The 23,089-nt window shown below is 36.3% G+C and overlaps 1 protein-coding gene across 4 annotated transcripts in view; it reads left to right on the top strand.

Moving 5' to 3' along the window:
• Positions 1-23,089, top strand: part of LRR (capping protein regulator and myosin 1 linker 1 leucine rich repeat protein) — a 1,021,987-nt gene that overhangs the window by 821,319 nt on the left and 177,579 nt on the right. For all 4 annotated transcript variants that reach the window (XM_090381859.1, XM_090381857.1, XM_090381858.1 and 1 more), the window contains 2 exons: positions 4,982-5,098; positions 20,838-21,055. In XM_090381859.1, coding sequence (XP_090237985.1) covers positions 4,982-5,098; positions 20,838-21,055 — 335 coding nt within the window. The remainder of the gene's footprint in view (positions 1-4,981; positions 5,099-20,837; positions 21,056-23,089) is intronic.

Genomic DNA, 23,089 nt, shown 5'->3' with positions numbered 1-23,089 from the left:
CAAAATTATTTTTTGTATCCAGTTCCTTGGTCACTGCACCATAGTAACCTGCCAGAATGTTTAGACAACACCGCCCCTTGACAGATCTATTTTTTTTTTTTTTTTTATGTGAACCCCAAACACGAGAGGTATTAGAACCTATAGTACTTAGTACCATCCTTGGGTTGGAGGTTGGGAAGACAAAAGAAGATATTTGTTGACATTGGACTTGAACTTCTGTAGATTGTAATTTTCAGGAAATACGTATAAAGGATGGTTGTTCCAGAAAACGGCAGTTGAATGAATAAATGAGGAAGATGAAAAGTTGGTTCTGTGGGTTTTAAGTTGGACAGTAAATGGATGTTGGCTGGTGGCGTCATGTGTTCGGACTGTTTTGAAAGAGAGAGCGGGAATTGTAGAAGCCAATTCAGAAGAACAGTGCCCATGGAAGTATCTGTAGAAGAGGCATGCAGCAGAAACAGTATGTCTATGAGAAAGCGAGTGGAGAGACTCTGTTAGAGATGAATCATTAATTAACCTAACTGCCCTCTTCTGAATGGAATCAAGAAGCCTGAGAGAGGTTTTGGGGGCACCGCCCCAGATATGGGAACAATATTCCAAGGCAGGGTGGATTTGCGATTTATACAGAATGAGCAGCTGTTTGCAAGAAAAGTAACGCTGAGAGCGAAAGAGAAAAACCAAGTTTTTTAGATGCAGAAGAAGCAATATTTGTAATGTGCTTGTGCCAAGAGAGATTAGAAGTCAGGATAATCCCCAAAAGAGATATATCATTTTGCCTAGAAATCAGAGTGTCACTAAACATAAGCATAGGAGCAGAAGAATCTTTTTGCGAGATATAAGACAAGACTGAGTTTTAGAAGGGTTGATATCAATAAGTTGTCTTTGCCCCACTGGACAATTACCTGATGATCAGCATTTAAGGAATTTGTAGCAGATTTTCGAGAAGTTGAAGCTGATTGAGCAGGGCAAGGTTTCTCAAAATGGAAAGTGGAATGCAATGTGCTATCATCTGCAAAACTATGGATAGGATTTGCAGTCAATGGAAGAAGGTCATTAATATACAAGAGGAAAAGAATGGGGGAAAGAACTGAACCTTGGTGGGACACCGGCATTAGTGGAGAAGTTAGAAGACAGAGAGCCATCTACCATCACCCTCAGTGAGTGATCAGAGAGAAAACTGGATAACCAATTACTAAAAACAGTTGGCAAGCCATAAGATGGAAGCTTGTTTAGAAGACCTTTATGCTCTATGCTCTGATTACAGTATAATTGCATGCCTGTCCAAATATTCCTGCCTTACTTCTTCAACCAGTGATTCCGTTATTTTCCCTGGAACATACATTAAGCTAACAGGTCTGTAATTACTTGTGTCACCTTTTGATTCCCCTTTATGAATTTGGGATATATTTGCACTTCTCTAACATGGGTGCAATAGCAAACGCTCTTTGAGTAGACCGGGGTTCAAGCCTCTGACTGCTAAATACGGTCTATCTGCCAACCCGCACTGGACCAGCGAGGCAGATTATGGTCTATTTACCTCAACAAATTGTTGAGGAGGCTTCCATCCTGCAGTGGATTGATAATGGCTGCTACTTACTTACTTACTTACTTTGCGCTTCTGTAGTCCATAGGGGCATCCTCTGAATACAAGGATGCCCTTATAATTATGGAAAGATTATGGTAATATTTTTATTAGAACAAAAAAAAAAGGTTTACACTGAGAATTAATGGCTACACAGGTAAACAGTGTATTTATAATATGAAATCATTTTACTTTTTTAAGCACCGTATAATTAATTAGGAGGAATCTTAAAAATTTAGGTATACAGCAATACCTCGCTTAGCACAGGTTTCACTATAACATGGTTTTCAATTAAGTTTCAGTCTGTGAAAAGGCCTTTAGTATCAGGTTTCATAATAGTCATAAAATTTATTGTTTTATGACTATAATGTTCCAGTGCACCGAAAGTTCCTGTTTGTTTATATTTTTGTATCTTAACTTATAATAAATTTATTAGTTTTCAGAAGAAGCAGTAAACTTTGACTAAATTTAAGTCAAAAATTTATACCAATAGCCTAGACACGTTCTCTACATAATTATATGCTGCATTGTCATAGCCTAGGTATGTACATATATGCTGTGGTGCCAACTCTATTGTCTTACATGCACATGTGCCAATAGCCCTCCTCAGGCAGTCAGCAGCAATGTGCAACAGTGTTCAGTGTTCCAACCTGATGAGACAAGGTGATAGCTGTCAAACTTTATTTCACAACTTATTTTTTACCCCTTTAAATATGAACCAATGAGTCAAAAAAGGGAAAAGTAATGAAAGCGGTGGAGCTACTAAGCATAAATGGCTTACATTAGAAAAAAAACTTGATGTTATCAAGTGCCATGAAGGTGGTGCATCGCATGCTAAAATCGTGCAGGAAAATGGAATAAATGAATACTTTTATACATCACTGTGAATAATTATTTGAAAGAAGGATCAGGTTAAAGAGCAGGGAATTTCTACAACATCTTACATGATGAAAGTGATAACTAAGCAAAGAAGTTCGCTATTGATTAATATGGAGAGAAGATTGTGATAAAAAGAGAATTCCTTTGAGTCAAAACATCATTCAAGCGAAAGCCATGAGCCTTTATAACACACTCAAGGAAAAAGAAGAAAATGAAGAAGAAATATTTACAGCCAGTTGTGGTTGGTTTTTCCGATTTAAAAACTGCGTTGGGCTTCACAATGTTCGTATCTCAGGGGGAAGTGCAAACAAAATCGCTGCTGCAAGATTTCCCAATGAATTGAAAGACATCATTGAAGAAGGTGGCTACAAGGACGAACAAATTTTCAATGTCAGCGAAACTGGAATGTTCTGAAAAAATATGCCCTCACAAACTTTTTTAGCTGAAAACGAAAAGGCCCAACCTGGATATAAAGCATCAAAAGATCGTTTAACACTTTTATTGGGTGGAAACTCATCTGGGGATTTTATATTGAAGTTTCTGTTCTACTCACGTTCAGAGCAGAAAACCCAAGAGCTCTAAAGTGTTGCGTAAAAAGCACATTGTCTGTAATTTGGCAATCCAATAAGAAAGCATGGTACAAGAGAATTGTTTACAGAATGGTTCACAAATTATTTTTGTCCGGCATTTGAACGTTACTGCAAAGATGAAGGGATGGAGTTCAAAATTTTGATGCTTTTAGACAATGCACCAGGCCATCCACCTGAAATTTCTGATCTGAATGAAAATATAAAAATATGCTTTCTTCACCTAACACAATGTCTCTCTTACAACCCATGGATCAAGGCTTAATTGCCACATTCAAGGCATATTATCTGCAGCAAACTTTTTCCAAGTGATTGAAGCTTCAACAGGAGTGTGATCATCATCTTTACAGATATTTTGGAAAAATGATAACATCAGGAATGCAATTGAAAATATATCTGAATCTTGGCTAGAAATCACTACCAACAACATGCATTCTGTTTGTGCAGCATGTTTTGCCCCATTTCGCTGGTTTTCACTAGTTTTCAGTTCAGACAATTTCCAAAGACATTGTGAAGATCAGAAAAGACTTGGGGTTCGAAACCTTCAATTGTCAATGTGATGATTGCATTGACTCACATGCAAATGATATTTAGATGATGAAACTCTCATTGAAATTGATCAGCAAACTGCATATAATAAAGAGGAAAACAATTCTGAAGTGGATAACACTGAAGTTGCAACAAAAGAACTTTCAACAGAAGAATTGGAGTAAGCTTTGCGGGGAGGGGATTGTATGGCCTGCGAGGCAATTATGAATGGAGATCCGAACGTTGAACGTAGCTTCAAGATATGGCAAATTTTACAAGATGGGATTCGATGCTACAAAGACTTGTATGCTGAGAAAAAGAAGAGACAACTTCATTAGACTTCATTATCGAAATACCTAAATAAACAATAAAGCTTTTTTTTTCTCATCTCTCACTATGTTACATTTTCATTAATAAAATTTTTCCAATATTTTTTATTTCAAATCCTTTTAATTGATATCAAGTGCAAATTGTTTATAGATTTATTATAATTTGTTTAGAGACTGTTTCTCTGGTACACATTCAATTAAAACCCATTATAATTATACCTCAATCAGCACGGTTTCACATAACACGGAACAGTTTCGGTACCAATTATCAGTGCTATGTGGGGGTATTGCTGTATATGGAAGTCTCAAAAAATTTCATTGCCCATCCCATACTTATTTCATTTTACCTGCCCCATGAAAGGTTGCTCACCTCTGCTCTAAAGTATAGCAGTGTATCTCAATTCCTGGTCTGTGAAAGTGTTCTGCAGTAATTGAAAATTTTTTTTGCCATATGCCCTGCCTAAGCATATGGCAAAAAAAAGCTTTTTTTTTGTCTAAGCATAGTGTCAGTATCCACCAAACATAATCATAAACACACTGACTGGATTAATGAAATATATTTTTCCATAAACATATTCCATGGATTGGTACATAGTTTCCATGAAGAGGGTATGCTGTATAACAGCCTAAGGTAGGACATTATACCTTATTGAAATCTAAGCTGAAAACTGATCATTCTAATATCATTGCATAAATAAATAAATAATTAAATATTTCTGTTCTTGTTCTCTTTACTGTGAGAATTCACTGAATTCTGGGCTTCGCTTGAAGTAGAATATATTTTTGTGGAGTGATTAACATAGTTGTAAAATAATTAATAATAGCATTTTGAAGTCTTCAGGCTGCTTATGCATTATCAGAGCAGTGAGTCACAACAAAATAAATTGGCTGAATTTAGTATAAACCCTAATTATGAAAAATTAAAGAATTTTGAAATATTGAGAGAGAGAGAAAGAGATTAAGAAAATAACCACTAAGCTTGTTCTAGACCTTTCTTTTTTATCATGCCATTATGCATAGTCAAAAATGGAATGTAAAAAGCTGCTTGGACACTTTTTTTTTTTAATTCCTATTAGGCAAAGAACAGATAGTAGTAGTACATCAGCCAGTTGTCTTAGTGGGGACCTGTCAGCCGAATGTACCCCAAAGTTTATAACAACCCCTGATAAAGAAGAAGAAAAAAGAGAAAAGAGGTAAGTAAATAATGCACATGCATTTCTTAATAAAGTTGCCAAAATTGTCTGCACAGTAGGATAAAATTCGGTATGGTATTTTAATTTTAAATAAATTCTTGGTTTTTAATATCACTTAGCCCCTTCGTGCATAAAAATACTCCCCATAGAGAGAGAGAGAGAGAGAGAGAGAGAGAGAGAGGTGGTTTCTTTTTATGAAAACCACAAACATGGGAGGTATTAGAACCTATAGTACTTAGTACCATGCATGGGCTGAAAGTTGAGAAGATGAAGTTCTTTGTTGACATTAGACTTGAACTTCTGTAGATTGTAATTTTCAAGAAATACGTATGAAAGTTGTTCCAGAAAACAGAAGCTAAATGAATAAATGAGGAAGAAGAAAAGTTAGTTCTGTGAGTTTGAAATTGGATAGTAAAAGAATGATAAGTTAAAAGGATGTCTTGGGAGAGAGAGAGAGAGAGAGAGAGAGAGAGAGAGAGAGAGAGAGAGAGAGAGAGAGAGAGAGAGAGAGAGAATTATAGAAGCTAATTCAGAAGAACAGTGCCCGTGGAAGTATCTATTGAAAAGGCAGCTGAAACAATATCTATGAGACAGTAGAGAAACTCTGTTAGAAATAAGTCATTAATACTTAACTGCCCTCTTTTGAATGGAATCTAGAAACCTGAGAGAACTTTTGGAGACACTCCCACTGATTTGAGAACAATATGCCATGGTAGGTGGGATTTGCGATTTGTACAGAGTGAACAGCTGTTTGCAAGAAAAGTAATACCGAGGGCAAAAGAGAAAACCCAGTTTTTTAAATGCAGAGGAAGCGATATTTGTAATATGCTTATGTCAAGAGAGATTAGAAGTTAGGATAATCCCCAATAGAGATATCTTGCCTAAAAATCAGAGTGAAATCGAAGATAAGCATTGGAGCAAAAGAATCCTTTTTTCGATCTATAAAACAGGACTAGAAGGATTGAAATTGACTAAGTATCTTTGTCCCACCGAAGAATTACCCAGAGATTGGCATTTAAGGAATTGGTAGCGGATATTCGAAAAGTTGGGGCCGAGGTTTCGCAAACTGGAAGTAGGAGTGCAATATGCCATCATTACCAAAACTATGAATTGGATTTCTGGGAAATGGAAGATTGGCATTAATATACAAGATGAAAGGAGTGGAAGAAAGAATTGAAAGAACTCTCTTATACTTATATTACACTTCTATTATTACTTATATATTCACCTGTATATACTTTTCTATGTTTATTTGTATTTTTTATCTCTGTGTGTGTGTGTGTGTGTGTGTGTGTGTGTGTGTGTGTGTGTGTGTGTGTGTGTGTGTGTGTGTGTGTGTGTGTGTGTGTGTGTGTGTGTGTGTGTGTGTTATTTTATTTATTTATTTTTTTTTTTTTTTTTTTTTACTTATATAATGATTTCACTTGTTGCTTTCTTTTTTTTCCATATACTTCTTTTTCTGTATCTCTTCATTCTATTTCTTGTCTTATATTCTTGTCATTATGGTCGTTGGGTTACTAGACGATCAGTTATCCTATACCATGAAACACTCTTACCTTTTTCATTTTCTTCCATTTTCTTTTATATACTCTGTATTTTCGATATATATTCTTTTACAATAATTTTGTGGTCTTTCTGAAGACAGTTCAGAGTTCAGAAATATATATATATATGAAAATTATATGACATTAAAAAGAGAAACATCTTTAGAAAGTGTCAACTTTAGACACTGGTATAGTTTAGTTATTTCAGCTAAACATTTAACAAAGAACATGCACTCTCTACCAGTTAATGAGATGATTCACTCAACTCCAAACTGAGAGATATTTATAAGCAAAATGATGAACAGAGCTTGGGGCCAGTGGAGTCTCCATCCAGTTATATTAAAGCTGCAAAAGGGTTAGTTAAACCTTTAGCCATCATAACGAAAGCATCCTTATCGTCAGGAGAGATACCTGCATATTTGAAATGTGCAAACGTATCTCCTATTCACTAGGATATTTCAAAGGCTGACGTAGGTTACTACAGACCTGTAAGTTTCATCCCTCAGTGCTAGGTAAAATAATGAAATCAGTAGTTAAAGAGGTAATGCAAGATTATCTTGATAGGATTGGAACAATACAGCAATCACAGCAGTGGATTTGTTAGAAACCATACTTTACCAATCTGATTAGTTACTATGAGGGTGTTACAAAGGAACTGGATTCAAAAAAAGAATTTTGATATCATATACTTAGATTTTTAGTAACGCCTTTGATACTGGACTACGTATAGGATTGCTATATTGCAGCTATTATCATGGATAATAATAGGAGGCAAAGAATTGTTATAAAAGGTTACTGCTCTTCAAGCACTAATGCGATGAGTGGGTTCCATAGGGGTTGGTGTTGGTCCTCTTCCTTGTTTTTAATATTTATTAAAGATATTGATGTCTGTATTTCAAGTTATATGTCTAAGTTTGCTGATACAAAGATAGGCACAATAATTTATAACAGTAATTAGTCTGTGCTACTTCAAAAGGATCTAAATAAACTGATCAGATGGGCTGGAATACTGCCACCCAAACGTAAGTACTGCATTTGAGTAGCAGTAATTCCAGAATAACATACCATCTGTATAGTACAAAATTCAAAGTAGTGGAGTAAGCAAAAGATTGAGTTGCAATTGTACAGTCCAACATTAAATTCTTTGAGCAGTGCAAACAAGCTGCTGGAACAGCTCATGAGGTTCTGTCATTGAGAGATAAGAACTTTATCTGCATGGACAAAGTTCGTGTGTATCATTATATTATCCCATTATTCTTGCATTATCCTGTTATCGCATTGTATAAGGCAGTGGATAGGCCACATATGCAATACTATAAACAGGTTTCGAAACCTCATTTTAGGAAGAATCTCTTGGAAAGGGTGCAGAGAAGAACAACAAGATTAGCTGTGGGCACAGAAATACGACCATAATGAAATAATGTTGAAATTTTCCTTCTGCCAAAGACTAATTATTTGTTGGAATAAACTTCCACCTAATGTTTTGGAGGTAGATAATTGAATGAATTTAATAGTAATGGAGGCATGTGATGCAAGAAAGCAAGCATATCATCAGGTTCTGATGATAGGTTCCCTAAACATTACCTAACTATATAGTATTTGGTCACTAAGGCTAACAAGGAAGGTTTAGCCAAATTATTTGAAGGAATGGGTTTTTTTTTTTTTTTTTGCTGATGCTGTGTAAGCAAAGCTTACACAGCATCAGCAAAAAAAAAACGAAAAAAAAACAGCTCCTGTGCATGTTGCTGTACTAATAAATTTAGGCCTAAAAATGGAAATAGAAATTCATACAAACCTTCTTTTGCTTCTTTTACAAAAAAAAAAGAAAAAAAAAATACAAATTTCAAAACTGAAAAATAAAGTTAATAGCTTATGAAATTTTGGTCTGTGATGCAAGAAAGACAGCATATCATCAAGTTCTGATAATAGGTTTTGAAGGTTCCCTAAACTTTACCTAACTGTATAGTACATTTGGATATCATCAGTCATTTTCAATCCGTGGCAGGATGAAGGCCTCTCCAGCAACTTTCCAGTTCCTTCTGTTTTTGTGCAATGGCCATCCATTTACTACCCACAAACTCATGAATTTCATCTGTCCATCTTCGTTGTTGTCTTCTAGGTTTTCTCTTAGCTTCTCTTGGGTACCATTCTATTATTTTCTTAGTCCATCTGTCATCATGTCTTCGAGCTATGTGTCCTGCCCAAGACCATTTTAGTTCTTTAGTTTTGATAAGAATGTCCTTTACTTGAGTTTGCTGCCTAATTCATGTGGTTCTCTTCTTATCTAACAGTCTGATTCCCAATATAATTTGTTCCATTCTTCGCTGTGTAGTTCTCAGCTTCTCTTCCATTCTTTTGGTGAGTGCCCAAGTTTCACTTTCATACGTCATGGTGGGGAGTATACATTGGTCCATTATTTTACATTTCAGACAAACTGGGATATTGCTCTTCAGTATGTGACTATATTTCCTGAATGCTATCCATCCAAAATTTATTCTTCTCTTGACTTCCAGCCATTTACCATTATTACAGCTAAAAACTTGTCCCAGATAAGTATATGACTCGACCTTTTCAATTACTGCTCCTTCAATCACTATATCCCTTTCTGTGGCATACTTGTTCATCATTACTTTTGTTTTAGCCATATTCATCTTTAGTCCAAAATCCTTACTAACTGTGCATAACTGATTAAGATTTTCCTCTAATTCTTTGGGATCGTGGCTTATGACCACAATGTCATCTGCAAATCGTAAATGGTTTAGGTACTCTCCATTCACATTGACTCCTTTCTGCTACCAGTCTAATCTTCTGAAAGCTTCCTCAAGGGCAGCAGTAAACAGCTTCGGAGATATTGTGTCTCCTTGTCGAACTCCTTTCTCGAATTTAAATTTCCTACTGTCTTTGTCTAGTCTAATAAAGGAGGTAGCGTTCTCATATATTTTCTTCAAAATCATAATATGTGGGGTATCTATGCCTTGTCTTTCCAGTGCCCGAAACATTGCCTTATGCTGTATGGAATCAAATGCCTTTTCATAATCCACAAATGCCAGGCATAATGGTGTTTTATATTCATTTGCTTTCTCCATTAGCTGTGATATTACGTGAAGGTGATCCATAGTTGAGAATCCTGTCCTAAAGCCAGCTTGCTCTTTCGATTGATTCTCATCAAGCATTCTTTCTAATCTGTTAGTAATGACCCTTGTGAACAATGTAGATGTGGGATAACAAGCTAATTGGTCTATAATTTCCAATTTCTGATTTATCTCCTTTCTTATGCAGCAAAACTATGATTGCATTATTCCACTGCTTAGGCGTCACACCTTTTCTAATGCACTTTGTGAAGAGCCTTGCCAGTTTTTGTGTTATGTCTCTTCCTTCCAATTTTAACAACTCTACAGTAACTTCATCTTCCCCCGGCGCTTTCTGATTCTTCATTTTCTTCAGTGCATGTTCTACCTCATCAGGAAGAATATCGGTTATGTCATATGTGTTGCTAATTTGCAATCCATCTTTCCCACTGCTAACATCATTCCCTCGCTCCTTGTATAATTCTCTATAGTAGTCTTCTGCTATTTATAAGTACACCATCGCTATTCTTCAGTTTCAGTATCCTTTGTCTTTCTGTATTACTGCTCATGGCTGCTGATTTAAATCCTTTGTTTTCCCTTAATGCTTGTTCTACCTTTCTTGTGTTAAATCTTCTTATGTCCTCTTTGAGTATCTTTCTAATGGCTTTGCATAACTCAGTATACTCAATTTTCTCCCTGTCAGTGTTTTTCTTGCTTTTCATTTGTCATCTTCGATTCATCATGACAAGTGTTTCTTGACTAATTTTTTCTTCTTTGGATTTCTTTTCCCCTATAGGTTTCTTGGGCTTTATCACTTTCAGAAAGTATTAATATTCCTCATCGATATCTTGGTTCCGAGCAGTCTGCCGAAGCTCAAACTTGTTCTTAAGTTCCAGAAAATACTGCTTTTTCTCCTCTTCTGTTATCTCAAAGACCTTTGTATTATTTTCTCGAGTCAGTTTTTTCCTTTCCTACATCTATATCAAGTGTACATCTTACCATTCTGTGATCACTTCCAACATTTACCTTATTCAGGATGGTAACATCATTCACAATATATCTTCTGTTAGTGAGGATGAAGTCGATTTCATTAGTTCTTAATCCATTTGGACTCTTCCATGTCCACTTTCTGTTCACCCTTTTCTTGAAAAAGGTGTTCAATACTGACAATCCTTGAGATTCTGCAAATTCCACAAGTCTTTCACCTCTTTCATTTCTTTCACCAATTCCAAAATTTCCTATAGTTCCCCTTTCTGCACCTTATTGACCAAATTGGCAAGTTTGGCTAAATTATTTAAAGAAATGGGGATTTTTTTTATTTTGTTTTTGCTGGTGCTATGTAAGCTTTGCTTCTGTGCATGTTGCTGTACTAATAAGTTTAGGCCTAAAAATGCAAATAGAAGGTTATACAAACCTACTATTTGCTTCTTTTACAAAAAAAAAAATACAAATTTCTCAAAACTGAAAAATAAAGTTTAATATCTTATGACATTTTTTCTCTCAAATTATACCATATCACAAATTATACCATGTTCTTTTTAAAGTTAGTTTAAATTAGCCTTATTGACTAAATGTATTGTACAATTAAGTAACATTTCAGGAACCTTGCCCAGAATTCATCAGCAAGCCATACTTGGCTGTTACATTTTTAACCACCTGCTGTATGGCAGACATGTTCTGGCAAGTTCATTAAACGTTACCTAACTATATAGTACATTTAATCAATAAGGCTAATAAATAAACTAAGTTTAAATTTTTCTCTTTAAATAGCAGTAGTTATTTAAAAAGAAAAATTTCATAGAAAATTACCATGTAACATCATTTCCTAATTATACGTATATTAATAGCTTAGCATTAGCATGGGCACATGATGCAAGAAGGCAAGCTTATATAGTATCAGCCAAAAAAAAAAAAAAAAAAAAAAACACACACCCCCTTCTCATTTCACCCATCCACTCGCTCCGAATATTTGTCTAGTTCTGCCTTGAATCTGTTTAAGCTCTCAACTTCTACGACAGATGAAAGTTTGTTCCAGCAATCAACCACTCGCTGGCTAAAGGCAAACTTCCGCACATCTATCCTACAACTGTCTTTCTTCAATTTGAATATTTATGCCCCCTCGGGCAATTATTCTGAGCAAGAGGGAAAATCCCATCAGCATTGAGCATGCTCAAACCATTCAAGGCTTTATACACCTCAGTCAGATCACCTCGCAAGTGCCTAGTCTCCAGACACTGTAATTTGAAAAACTTAAGCCTTTCTTCATAAGAGCAACCCTTTGTTCCATTCACTAATCTTGTTGCCCTTCTCTGTACTCATTCCAATAACTCTACATCCTTCTTAAAATGAGGCCTCCAGACCTTTATACAATACTCAAGGTGTGGCCTGACCATTGCCTTATACAAGGGGATAATCACCTCCTTATCCCTGCTAGAAAAATTCCTGTATATCATTGACAAGACACCATGAGCTACTCTTGCAGACCGCTGCACTGCTCAGAAAACTTCATATTTGCCTGCACAATTACTCCCAGGTCCTTTTCATTCTCTGCCACTGTCAGTGTAGTGCCACACAGTTGATATGTTACTATGGGGTTACTGTTTCCCATATGCAGTACTTTACATTTGTCAATGTCAAACTTCAGTTGCCACCTCTCAGCGCATCTGCTCAACTTTTCTAGATCCTGTTGCAGCAGCGCACTGTCATTAGTGTCATTAACAACCCAGCCAAACTTCATATCATCTGCAAACTTGGACATTAAGCCTGATATACCATCATCAATATCATTAATGAATACAGAAAACAACAATGGACCCAACACTAAACCCTGGGAGTCTCCTATTAACATTAGTCCATGAAGAGCAGTGTTCATTGATTTCCACTCTCTGTCTTCTCCCACTCAACCATCCCTTTATCCATAGCAGCAGTTTGCCTCCAGTGCCACACTGTTCCAATTTGTGCAGCAGCCTTCCATGTGCAACAGTATCAAAAGCCTTTCTAAGATCCAAATATATGATATTTGGATCTTAATACATAAACAAAAAATACATATTTTAAAATTTCCATATTTTAAATATGTATTTTTAAAAATAGTACAAAACTAGTAGATAGAAATAGGTCATAATTAATAAATTCCTAAATTCAGACTTTCACAAGGAGTATACTCCTTGTGAAAGTCACTTCTAATAGAGATAGAAGGCTGAATTTTGTACATATTCCTAATTTGCGTGACAATGCATTCTATCAAAATTTGAGATAGCTAAATCTATCAAACAGTGCACCATGCAGTCATTGCATGTCATATATTGGCTACCTGGATTTATATCTGAACTGGATTTCGGAACTTTTCCCCACTTCTTATATGATTAGAGGGAAATAATTTTGTAAACAGTCTCTTTTGACATAATCATACATTTATTTATAAAAATGTATGAAAATTTCTATTTATAAAAAACAAGTTTTTCAAAAATATAACTTAATTCCGATAAAATATAAGGTGTGACCTTTACCTCTAGTAATAAGCTTCAAAGACTAGCAATAAGCTTCAACAATACCATAACGTCAATATATACACCTCCTAGTCAAGATTTCCCATTGAAAGATTTTGGAGAGCTGATTGCTCAACTGCCATCTCCATTTTGCATTTTAGATGACCTAAATGGACATTACCCCCTATGAGACGATCCCAAAATAGATCAGAAGAGTAAACAAATTGAGAAAATAATAAATGAGAACAACCTCATGATCGTGAATGATGGCGCACACACACACACACACACACACACACACACACACACACACACACACACACACACACACACACACACACACACACACACACACATATTTTCACCTACCATCAAAAAGCAGCTCCACATTAGATCTATCAATCTGTTCCCCAATACCGTTCCCAAAGATCCAATGGATTGTGCATGAGAACCCATTGAGCAGTGACCACTACCCCATAATTTTGAAAATTATGAAGAAAACCCCATGCCAGGCATCCTAGATGGAAAATATATGATGCAGACTGGGAAACCTTCAGAATATTAGCAAAACTAGACCGGAACACCATTAAACAAGAATCAGTACAAAAAGCAGTGGACTATGTCACAAATACCATTCTTCAAGCAGTGGAAAAGAAAATACCTAAAATATTTTCTAACATCAGAATATATCCAAAACCATGGTGGAACAGCAAGTGTCAGGAAGCTAAAAAAGAGAGAAATAGAGCCTGGAATTACTTTCCAAAAAATCCAACAGTGGACAATCTGATACAAATAAAGAGCCAGAGCTAATGTCAGGAGAGTGCACAAAATCAGCAAAAAAGTGAGTTGGATCAAATTTGCATCCACTATAACCAGTTCCACACCCGCTACATTTATCTGGAAGAAGATCAGAAGAATGACAAACAATTCCCAAATAAATCCATTGCCACTACTAAATTGGAAAGGACAGTTAGTCACAAATACCTCAGATATCGTCAATGTGCTTGGCAAAAACTTTGCCAATACATCTGCCATTTGCACATTCTCAACTGCTTTCAAAACTTACAAGAAGGAAGCTGAAAAAATAAACCTAAAATTTTCCACCAATCACTATGAACAATACAACCTGCCACTCACAGTAGCATAATTAAAACAAACACTGCTACAGACGAAACACAGCGCAGTTGGACCCAATGAAATACATTAAGCAATACAATTAGATGAAAAATCTCTATTAGTCCTGTTAGATTTATTTAATAAAATATACCTTGAGAATACATTTCCAGACCAATGGCACCATGCAATAATACTGGCTTTCCTGAAGCAGGGAAAAGACCAATCAAACCCACCGAACTATTGCCCTATCGCTTTGACCAGCTGCTTGGGCAAGATCTTGGAGAAAATTGTCAATAATAGACTAACGTGGTATCTAGAAAGCAATAACTTTCTCAATCCTGCACAATATGGCTTTCGGAAAATCACTCTACCTTAGATGTACATATACATCTGGAAAATCAGGTAAGAAACACTTTCCTCAGAAAACAACATGAAGTCATAGTTAATTTTGATATTGAGAAAGCATATGATGCTACATGGCGGTATGGTATCCTTAGAGGACTACACCAACTTGGTCTTAGAGGACACTTACCTCTATACATAAGCAAATTTCTTAAAAATCGAACATTCCAAATTCGACTTAACAATACGCTTTCCAGAACATACTCTCAGGAAGAGGGGGGTCCCTCAAGGATCCGTACTAAGTGCCACACTTTTTGCAGTACAATTCAGCACAATAATAGAACAAATACCAGCCAACATTATCACAACTGTTTATGCAGATGATTTCAGCATTTCTTATCAAGTGCAGTATATGAGAACAATAGAACGACAATTGCAAGTAGCCATAATCAAAGTCATGAAATGGATACAGAATTTCCACCCAAAAGACTGTATGTATACATTTTTGCAGGAAAAGGAGTCTCCATCTTGATCCCGAACTCAGGCTGAAAGGGCAGATCATCCCAGTTAAAAATAGTGTCCGTTTTCTAGGGTTGTTTTTGACAGAAAATTAACCTTTTTGGAGCACATTAGTTACTTAAGAGTTCAGTGTCTGAAGAAAATGAATATCTTGAAGGTCCTGTCCGCTATGTCCTGCAGATAGAACAATACTATTACGATTATATAGCCTACTCATTCATTCCAAGTTAGACTGTGATGCCCCAGTCTATGACTTGGTGAGACCTAGTGCCCTGAGATGGCTTGACCCAGACATCACTGCGCACTCTAAATAGTTCTTGGAGCTTTCTGTGCAGAGCCTGTATGCGGAAGCCCAAAAACCTCCCTTACAAATCAGAAGACACAATCAATTATTTTCCTATGCAACTAAAATAAAATCCCTACCTGGTCACCCCATACAGGAATATTTTTTTTTACATTAAAATGGAAACGACAATACCAACAACAGCAAAGAATCAATAAACCTGCGAGCATGAGATTAAAAAGCCTTCTCCTCAGTAGAAATCTTAACCTCAATAATATAACTCCACTGACGAAGCAGTCTACACCACCATGGATATCAAACAGCTTACATATGATTTCTCCTTCCACATTTGGGACAAACAAGCACTTCCATATCAGCATCTGCATGCTGCTTATAAGTTGCAATTTTTAGATCATTGCTTCCTATATACAGATGGCTCAAAAACTGATTATCATGTGGGAGTGGCTGTTTACACATCTGATGCCACCACATCCCAAAAGACTGCAGCATTTATACTGCAGAGCTGCAAGCCATAATGTTAATGCTAAACCAAATCGAACACTCAAGCTCACCAAATAGCATCATTTTTACTGACTCCCTTAGCTCCATGATGGCTGTACAAAATGTCAATTCTAATAAACACCCACTGCAAAAACAAATTCAGTGCTGAGTATCAAGGCTCCTTGAACAAGGTCATAACATAAGATTTTGCTGGATCCCAAGTCATGTCGGAATATATTAGCATTAGCATTAGTAGAGGCATATGATGCAAGAAAGCAAGCTTATGCAGCATCAGCCAAAAAAAAAAAAAAAACCCACTTTCATTTCACCCCTCTGTTCATTTGAAATACCTGTCCGCTGAGCCTTAAATTTATTTAGGCTATCAACTTCCACAAGGGATGGAGGTCTGTTCCGCCAACCAACTACTCGCTGGCTAAAGGAAAATTTCTGCACATCTATCCTACATCTGTCTCTCCTCAATCTGAATTTTTGCCCTACCAGGTGATTATTCTAAGCAAGAGGAAGAATCCCATCGGCATTGAGCATGCTCAAACCATTCAAGGTTTTATACACCTCTATCAGATCACCTCGCCGGTGCCTAGTCTCCAGACACTAATTTGCAAAACTTAAGCCTTTCTTCGTAAGAGCAACCCTTCGTTCCGTTCACTAACCTTGTTGCCCTTCTCTGTACTCGTTCCAGCAGCTCTACATCCTTCTTGAAATGAGGCCTCCAGACCTGTATACAGTACTCAAGGTGTGGCCTGACCATTGCCTTATACAAGAGAATAATCACCTCCCTATCCCTGCTAGAAAAATTCCTGTATATCATTGATAAGACACCATGAGCTACTCTTGCAGCTCGTCTGCACTGCTCAGAGAACTTCATATCTGCCTGCACAATTACCCCCAGGTCCTTTTCATTCTCTACCACTGTCAGTGTAGTACCACAGAGTTTATACGTTGCTCTGGTATTTCACATACGTAGTATTTTACATTTGTAAATGTTAAACTTCATTTGCCACCTCTCAGCCCATCTGCTCAACATTTCCAGATCCTGTTGCAGCAGCATAGTGTCAGTAGTGTCCTTGACAACCCTGCTAACCTTTGTATCGTCTGCAAACTTGGACATTAAGCTTGATATACCATCATCAATATCATTTATAAATACAGAAAACAATAATGGACCCAACACTGAACCCTGAGGGACTCCACTAATAACATTAGTTCACGATGAGCAGTGTCCATTAATTACCACTGTCTGTCTTCTGCCACTCAATCATCGCTTTATCCCTAGCAACAATTTGCCACCAATGCCACGCTGCTCCAATTTGTGCATGCAGCAATCTTCCGTGTGCAACAGTATCAAAAGCCTTTCTAAGATCCAAATATATAATATCAAATTTATTCCTTGCATCCAATTCTTTTGTGATTACATCATAGTATCCAATCAAATTGGTCAGGCAAGACCTTCCCTTAACAAAACCATGCTGTGTCTGAGCTACAACTGAATTCTTGTCAAGATGATCCTGCAGTGCTTCTTTAACCAGTGCTTCTATTAATTTTCCTGGAACAGAAGTTAAACTCACAGGTCTATAATTACTTGTGTCAGCCTTTGATCCTCCTTTGTGAGTCACAATTGGGGTCACATTTGCACATCTCCAGTCTGTGGGTACCTCCCCTGAGTCCAAGGAAGCTCTCATAATTATGGCTAATGGATTGCTTACTTCCTTTGCTGCCTTCTTTAATATAACTGGATAGATCCCATCCACCCCAGGTGCCTTTCTTGTATTTATCTTCAGCAATTTCTCCTCCACTTTACTTTCAATTATTACAATATCATCCAGCTCACTGCCAGTGTTTACTTCATCTATGGCATTCCCCTTCCTGAATAACTCCTCACATGTGAATGTAGATGCAAAATATTGATTTAGTTTGTTAGATACCTGAGCAGGATCATGAACAGTTGAACTATCGATATCAAATGGACCAATCTGATTCATCCCCTTCCTTCTAGAGTTTACCTAAGTAAAGAACTCTTTGCTGTTTTTCTTTGCATCCCTTGCCAAAGATTTCTCGTAATCTGCCTTTGCCTGCCTAACCTCCTTTGTAACTTGGTTACAGATCAACTTATATCTATCATAGGCTTCTGTGTCACATGTTAATTTATATGTATCCCATGCATTTTTCTTCTCTGCCATATGTCTCATTAGTTTATCTGACATCCATTTAGGCCTAAACCTTGAACAATATTTCTTAGTTGGTATGTAAAGCCTAGTAGCTTCCAAGATAAGTTCTTTGAATGCTTCCTATTTTGAGTTTGCTGTTGGCATCATCAGTTGGTCCCACTGTATAGAATTTAAATACTGTCTCAGACCATCGTAGTCACCTTTACGAAAGCAATAACCCTTCCCTTTACCCCTGATGGTAGTTACCTCCTTGAGTAAATCCCACTTCAGCACACTGTGATCACTGCCACCTAGTGGTTCCTGTATCTGCAGATTCTTATTGCATGAAGAATCACTACTGGTAATCAAATCAAGAGTATTACTCCCTCTTGTTGCCTCCCGAACATGCTGATGTAGAAAACAATCATCCAATAAATCCACAAAAGCCTTGCTAGGGTGTGAGTGACCAACCCAAAAATTCCAGTCAATATCTGGGAAATTAAAATCTCCCATTATAAGACTCTCTGATTTATTGGCCCACTCTAGTTCCCTGTACAGTTTCTTATTATACTCATCAGAGTCATTAGGCCTATAGCACACTCCTACTCTCAGTTTTGATCTCCCAATGCTTATGTCACACCAAGCTGACTCAACACTGCACTGTCCAGCGATGTTGACTGGCTTCACTTCCTTGGATTTTATGTGTTTCTTAACTAATAGCATAACCCCTCCTCCCTTCCTATCCTGTCTATCCTTTCTGTAGACATTGTACTCCCCAAATTCCAGTTCTGCATTACTTATATCTGTGTGACACCACATCTCTGATATCCTAACAATATCTGCCTTTGATGCTTTGAGCAATACTTCAAATTCATCAAATTTTTTTACGAAACTCCTAGCATTGGTGTACACGCAAGTATATATGCACCTGTTCTTTTTCTTAGCTACTCTAACACAACCCATGTGTTTACTTGTACCCCAATGATTCCCAGCAGTCTCTGAAATAGCCTGCATTTTATTTTCCAGGCTGCGGCTCATTCCAATAGAAGCAGTGCAAGAATCACTTTCACCTCTGCCAGTGGCTACTGTTAATCTATTAGTCCTTGTATCCCCCCCCCCCAATCTAGCAGTTTTCCAAGCCACCTAACACTGCCTCGATAGCATCAGCAAACATTCTTGTACCCTTTCTGTTTAAGTGTATCCCATCTCTGTAGATGCAGTCTCTCCTGTTAACAAGTACAGACCAGGCTGAAAAAAATTCTACCCCTAACGGTAATATGGTAACGTACAAGCAGACAAAGCTGCTAAGGAAGCCGACAGCAACATTTTCACACCGAAATCCATTCCTTCTACAGATTATAAAAAAGTTATTCATAATAGCGGGATACACCACTGGCAACAGCAATGGCGAGTTCTAAACAATAACAAATTGCACAAAATGAAAAGTTTACTCCGACCATGGAAATCCAGCAAACAACAAAACAGATGTGACGAAGTGATATTTGCAAGGTTAAGAATAGGACACGCTCATTTTAGCCACTGTCATCTTTTGCGAGGAGAAGATCACCCTCTATGTCCTATCTGTCACACACACAATAAACAGTAGAACATGTACTGATTACATGTCCAGCTTTTACAGATGAACACCGAAGTTGCTTCCAAGAGCTGATAACCAAACATCACTCTCACTCTCAAAACTATACTGGAAGATAGAAAAAACATAGCAGACATTTTTCGGTTCCTCAGGGAAATAAATTTCTATAATCTAATATGAAACCAAATATAATCTTTGCAGTAAGCTATAGGCACTCCTTGACTCTTGGAAACTATTCACAACAAAATACGAATACAAAACTGTCGTAAAAAATCTTTCAGGTGCATTTTAGCCACAGTAGCTCTTGTGCCAAGAATTTCTAAATCAATCACCCTATCCCAGGCTTTTTTTGTTTTTCACTACTCACCGTACCACACAGTTGGTATGTTATTCCGAGATTACCATATGCAGTAACTTGCATATTTTGAAGATGATACTTGGAAATGATATCTGGGGAAATGAGCATAAAAATAAACAGGTTTTTTTAAGATATATAATCTGTTTCCAGCACAGAAGTTAAAATTTGATTTAAATATTAGGAACCTGAATCTGAAAGAGATTTTTGATGCAGTCAGATTAAAAAAAAATTTTTTTTCTTCCTCAAGTTGTACATGAGGAAGAAAAGAAATCCTGTTTTGAAATGTCCTCACTGTTTAAACAAATATTAATATAGACATACTTACAAATATACATTAGATGAAATTTATAATAGCAAAAAATTGTCTATCTCTAAATTGTCTTCATCTAATAAGATGAAGTTCTTATTAAGAATGTTCTTGATTTGTAATATTAGAATACCTATTATGGATTTTGTGTGTATGTACACATGCATGGGTGCATGTGTATTTCCCTCTTGCAGCATTGTAGAAGGAAACAAATTTTTATGGAGGTTATCTGTTATTCTTCATTTTTTTTTATATATTTTTGATATTTTCATTAAATACTTATTCTATATCTATTTGAATTGTATGGTACAGTAATCCAATTTGTTGATAAGTTGTCTTCCTGAACATTTTGTGAACTGTATTTTTCATTTGATGAATAAAATTATATTATATTATTATTGTTGTTGTTATTATAAGCTACTATAAACTTAATATATTCTGTTTTTAATTGTAGTTTTATAAAGGGTTTCAGCAGTTTGATTAGCCGAATGACGACTGAAGTAACCCATATCCATAAATCCCGTTCCTATGATTTAACAGATAAAGCAAATAGAGTGGATAGTTCTACTTCTTACAGTACAGGGAAAGAAAACAAAATAGGGCCCAATGGCGATACAAGCCATCATTCTTCATCACCACAGTTAGGTGGTGGAAAAATTAAAAAAGATGGAGGTAATGTGTGTGTGTTCCTTTGTAATCATTAAATTATTGATTTGAGTATTCTGCATTTGCTATTATATTGTTTAATCATTTTCCAACATACTTATGCATTGGAAAATTATTGTAAAAGCATATTACTTGTTTTCTTTAAAAACTAATCTTTCTATAATAAAAAAAAAATAACAGAAAATAAAGTCCTTAAACATATTGTAAGGTTGTAATAATAAGTTACTTAATAATAATTGACTGATTACTACAACCTTATAATACATCAGTTACTGATATAATCATAACAGAGACTGCAATCAATAAATGCATGTAGAGCAAAGTTCCCAAGGTGACTACTGCATACCATTTCTCAATTGCATGTTTTTCATTTTCTTTGCATCAGACAACACACCACTTTCAAAAAAAAAAGAAAGCGACAATCAGTAAAACATTTTGATAAGAACTGCCTGTCATGGTTAGTAACGCCCAGTGATAGAGAGAAAGTCATGGAAACACCATGTACTTTGTCTTATAATTGACCAAACATCTGGGAGCTACAAAAAAATTTTTGTAATAGTTCTTTTGAATACTTTTTCCATACTTGAGGTTCCTTTAAACACCATTGAATATCAAGATTTTGAATTTTTGAATATCGTGTTTGTCACCAGGACTCTGTCTCATCTGTCATTGCTAATTATGACTGGTTGCTCATGTTAATGAAATTTTCCATGCCAATGCTTCCAATTTGATCAGATGCCTTCTTATAATTGGGTACTGCATTTCTTCCAGTTTTCTTATTTATTTATTTAATTTTAGTGAATAAGATTTGTCTTATTTTTCAAATATTGAAATGCCTTTTTTTATTTTTTATTGTTTCCAATTATGGGCATACAGAATTTAACAATTTTCACTTAAAAGCCAACATTGGGTAACTATACTCAAGCAACCATGATAAATATAATTTATCTGCTGGAGTTTTGGAAGAAAATTCTGGTAACAGCATTTGGACAGTGCATAGTTTTGGAGAGTTCTTGCTTTTATCTCTGAGACCCCATTATTTCAGCCGTAGAGAGAATATTGCAAAAGCAAGACTGATTGGCATAGAATTTTGTTTAGAATGGCCAGTGCTTATTAGCATATTAGACCATTTGTCGACAGCTGAAGTTATTGGAAAACTGCTAGTTTGGAGGAGGGGGGTCTCAGCTTTTGTTACAACTGTTGTATAAAATGGAATAAAGCTGCATCAGCAGCAAGTTAAAACTAAGGATGAATGAATAGTTAAGTGGTAAGAGACAAAGAGTGGTTAGAGATGGGCACTGCTCTTCGTGGATTAGTCTAGAAAGAGTAGTGGAGTACCACAGAGTTTACTATTGGGCTCCCCATTATTTTAACATTTATTAATGTTGATGTATTTCAAGTTTGATGCCTAAATTGCTGATAATACAAAGATGGCTGCACTTGTTAATGACAGTAATCAGAGTATTTGTAATCCTTCCCTTTTGTCTTTTATTCTGATAGGCATCAAAGAGGATATGTGATATGAGGCAACATCTGATAGGCATCAAAGAGGATATGTGGATGGCAGCAGGAAACATAAATACAAAGGGTACTAGGAAAGTTTTGCAATATGAGGCAACAATGAATCACAGGAAGCTGCTTTGATTCATTGTTGCGTCATATTGCAAAACTTTCCTAGTACCCTTTGTATTTATGTTTCCTGCTGCCATCCACATATCCTCTTTGATGCCTATCAGATGTTGCCTCATATCACATATGAGGCAACATCTGATATCCATGCCATATGGATATCAGATTTTCTGTTATCCATATGATAACAGAAAATCTGATATCCATATGGCTATTATATTGTTTAATCAATATAATAGCCATATGGATATCAGATAGTGGCCGCCGCGCCAAGTCGATGGGCTCAGTTATTCATTAGTAGTGAGAGTGTAAAGTGCTTGCGATGGCATCGTGGTCACGAAATGTGATAGGGACAGTTTTGCGGTATAATTTCGTGCGTGGTTTAACCATAGACCAGTGCTTAGAAGAAAT

Source organism: Mastigoproctus giganteus, chromosome 9 (assembly GCF_048544385.1).
Source record: "Mastigoproctus giganteus isolate SK-2022 chromosome 9, ASM4854438v1, whole genome shotgun sequence".
NCBI lineage: Eukaryota > Metazoa > Arthropoda > Arachnida > Uropygi > Thelyphonidae > Mastigoproctus > Mastigoproctus giganteus.
The sequence above is the reverse complement of the archived record's forward strand: the minus strand, read 5'-3'. Positions and strand labels throughout refer to the sequence as shown.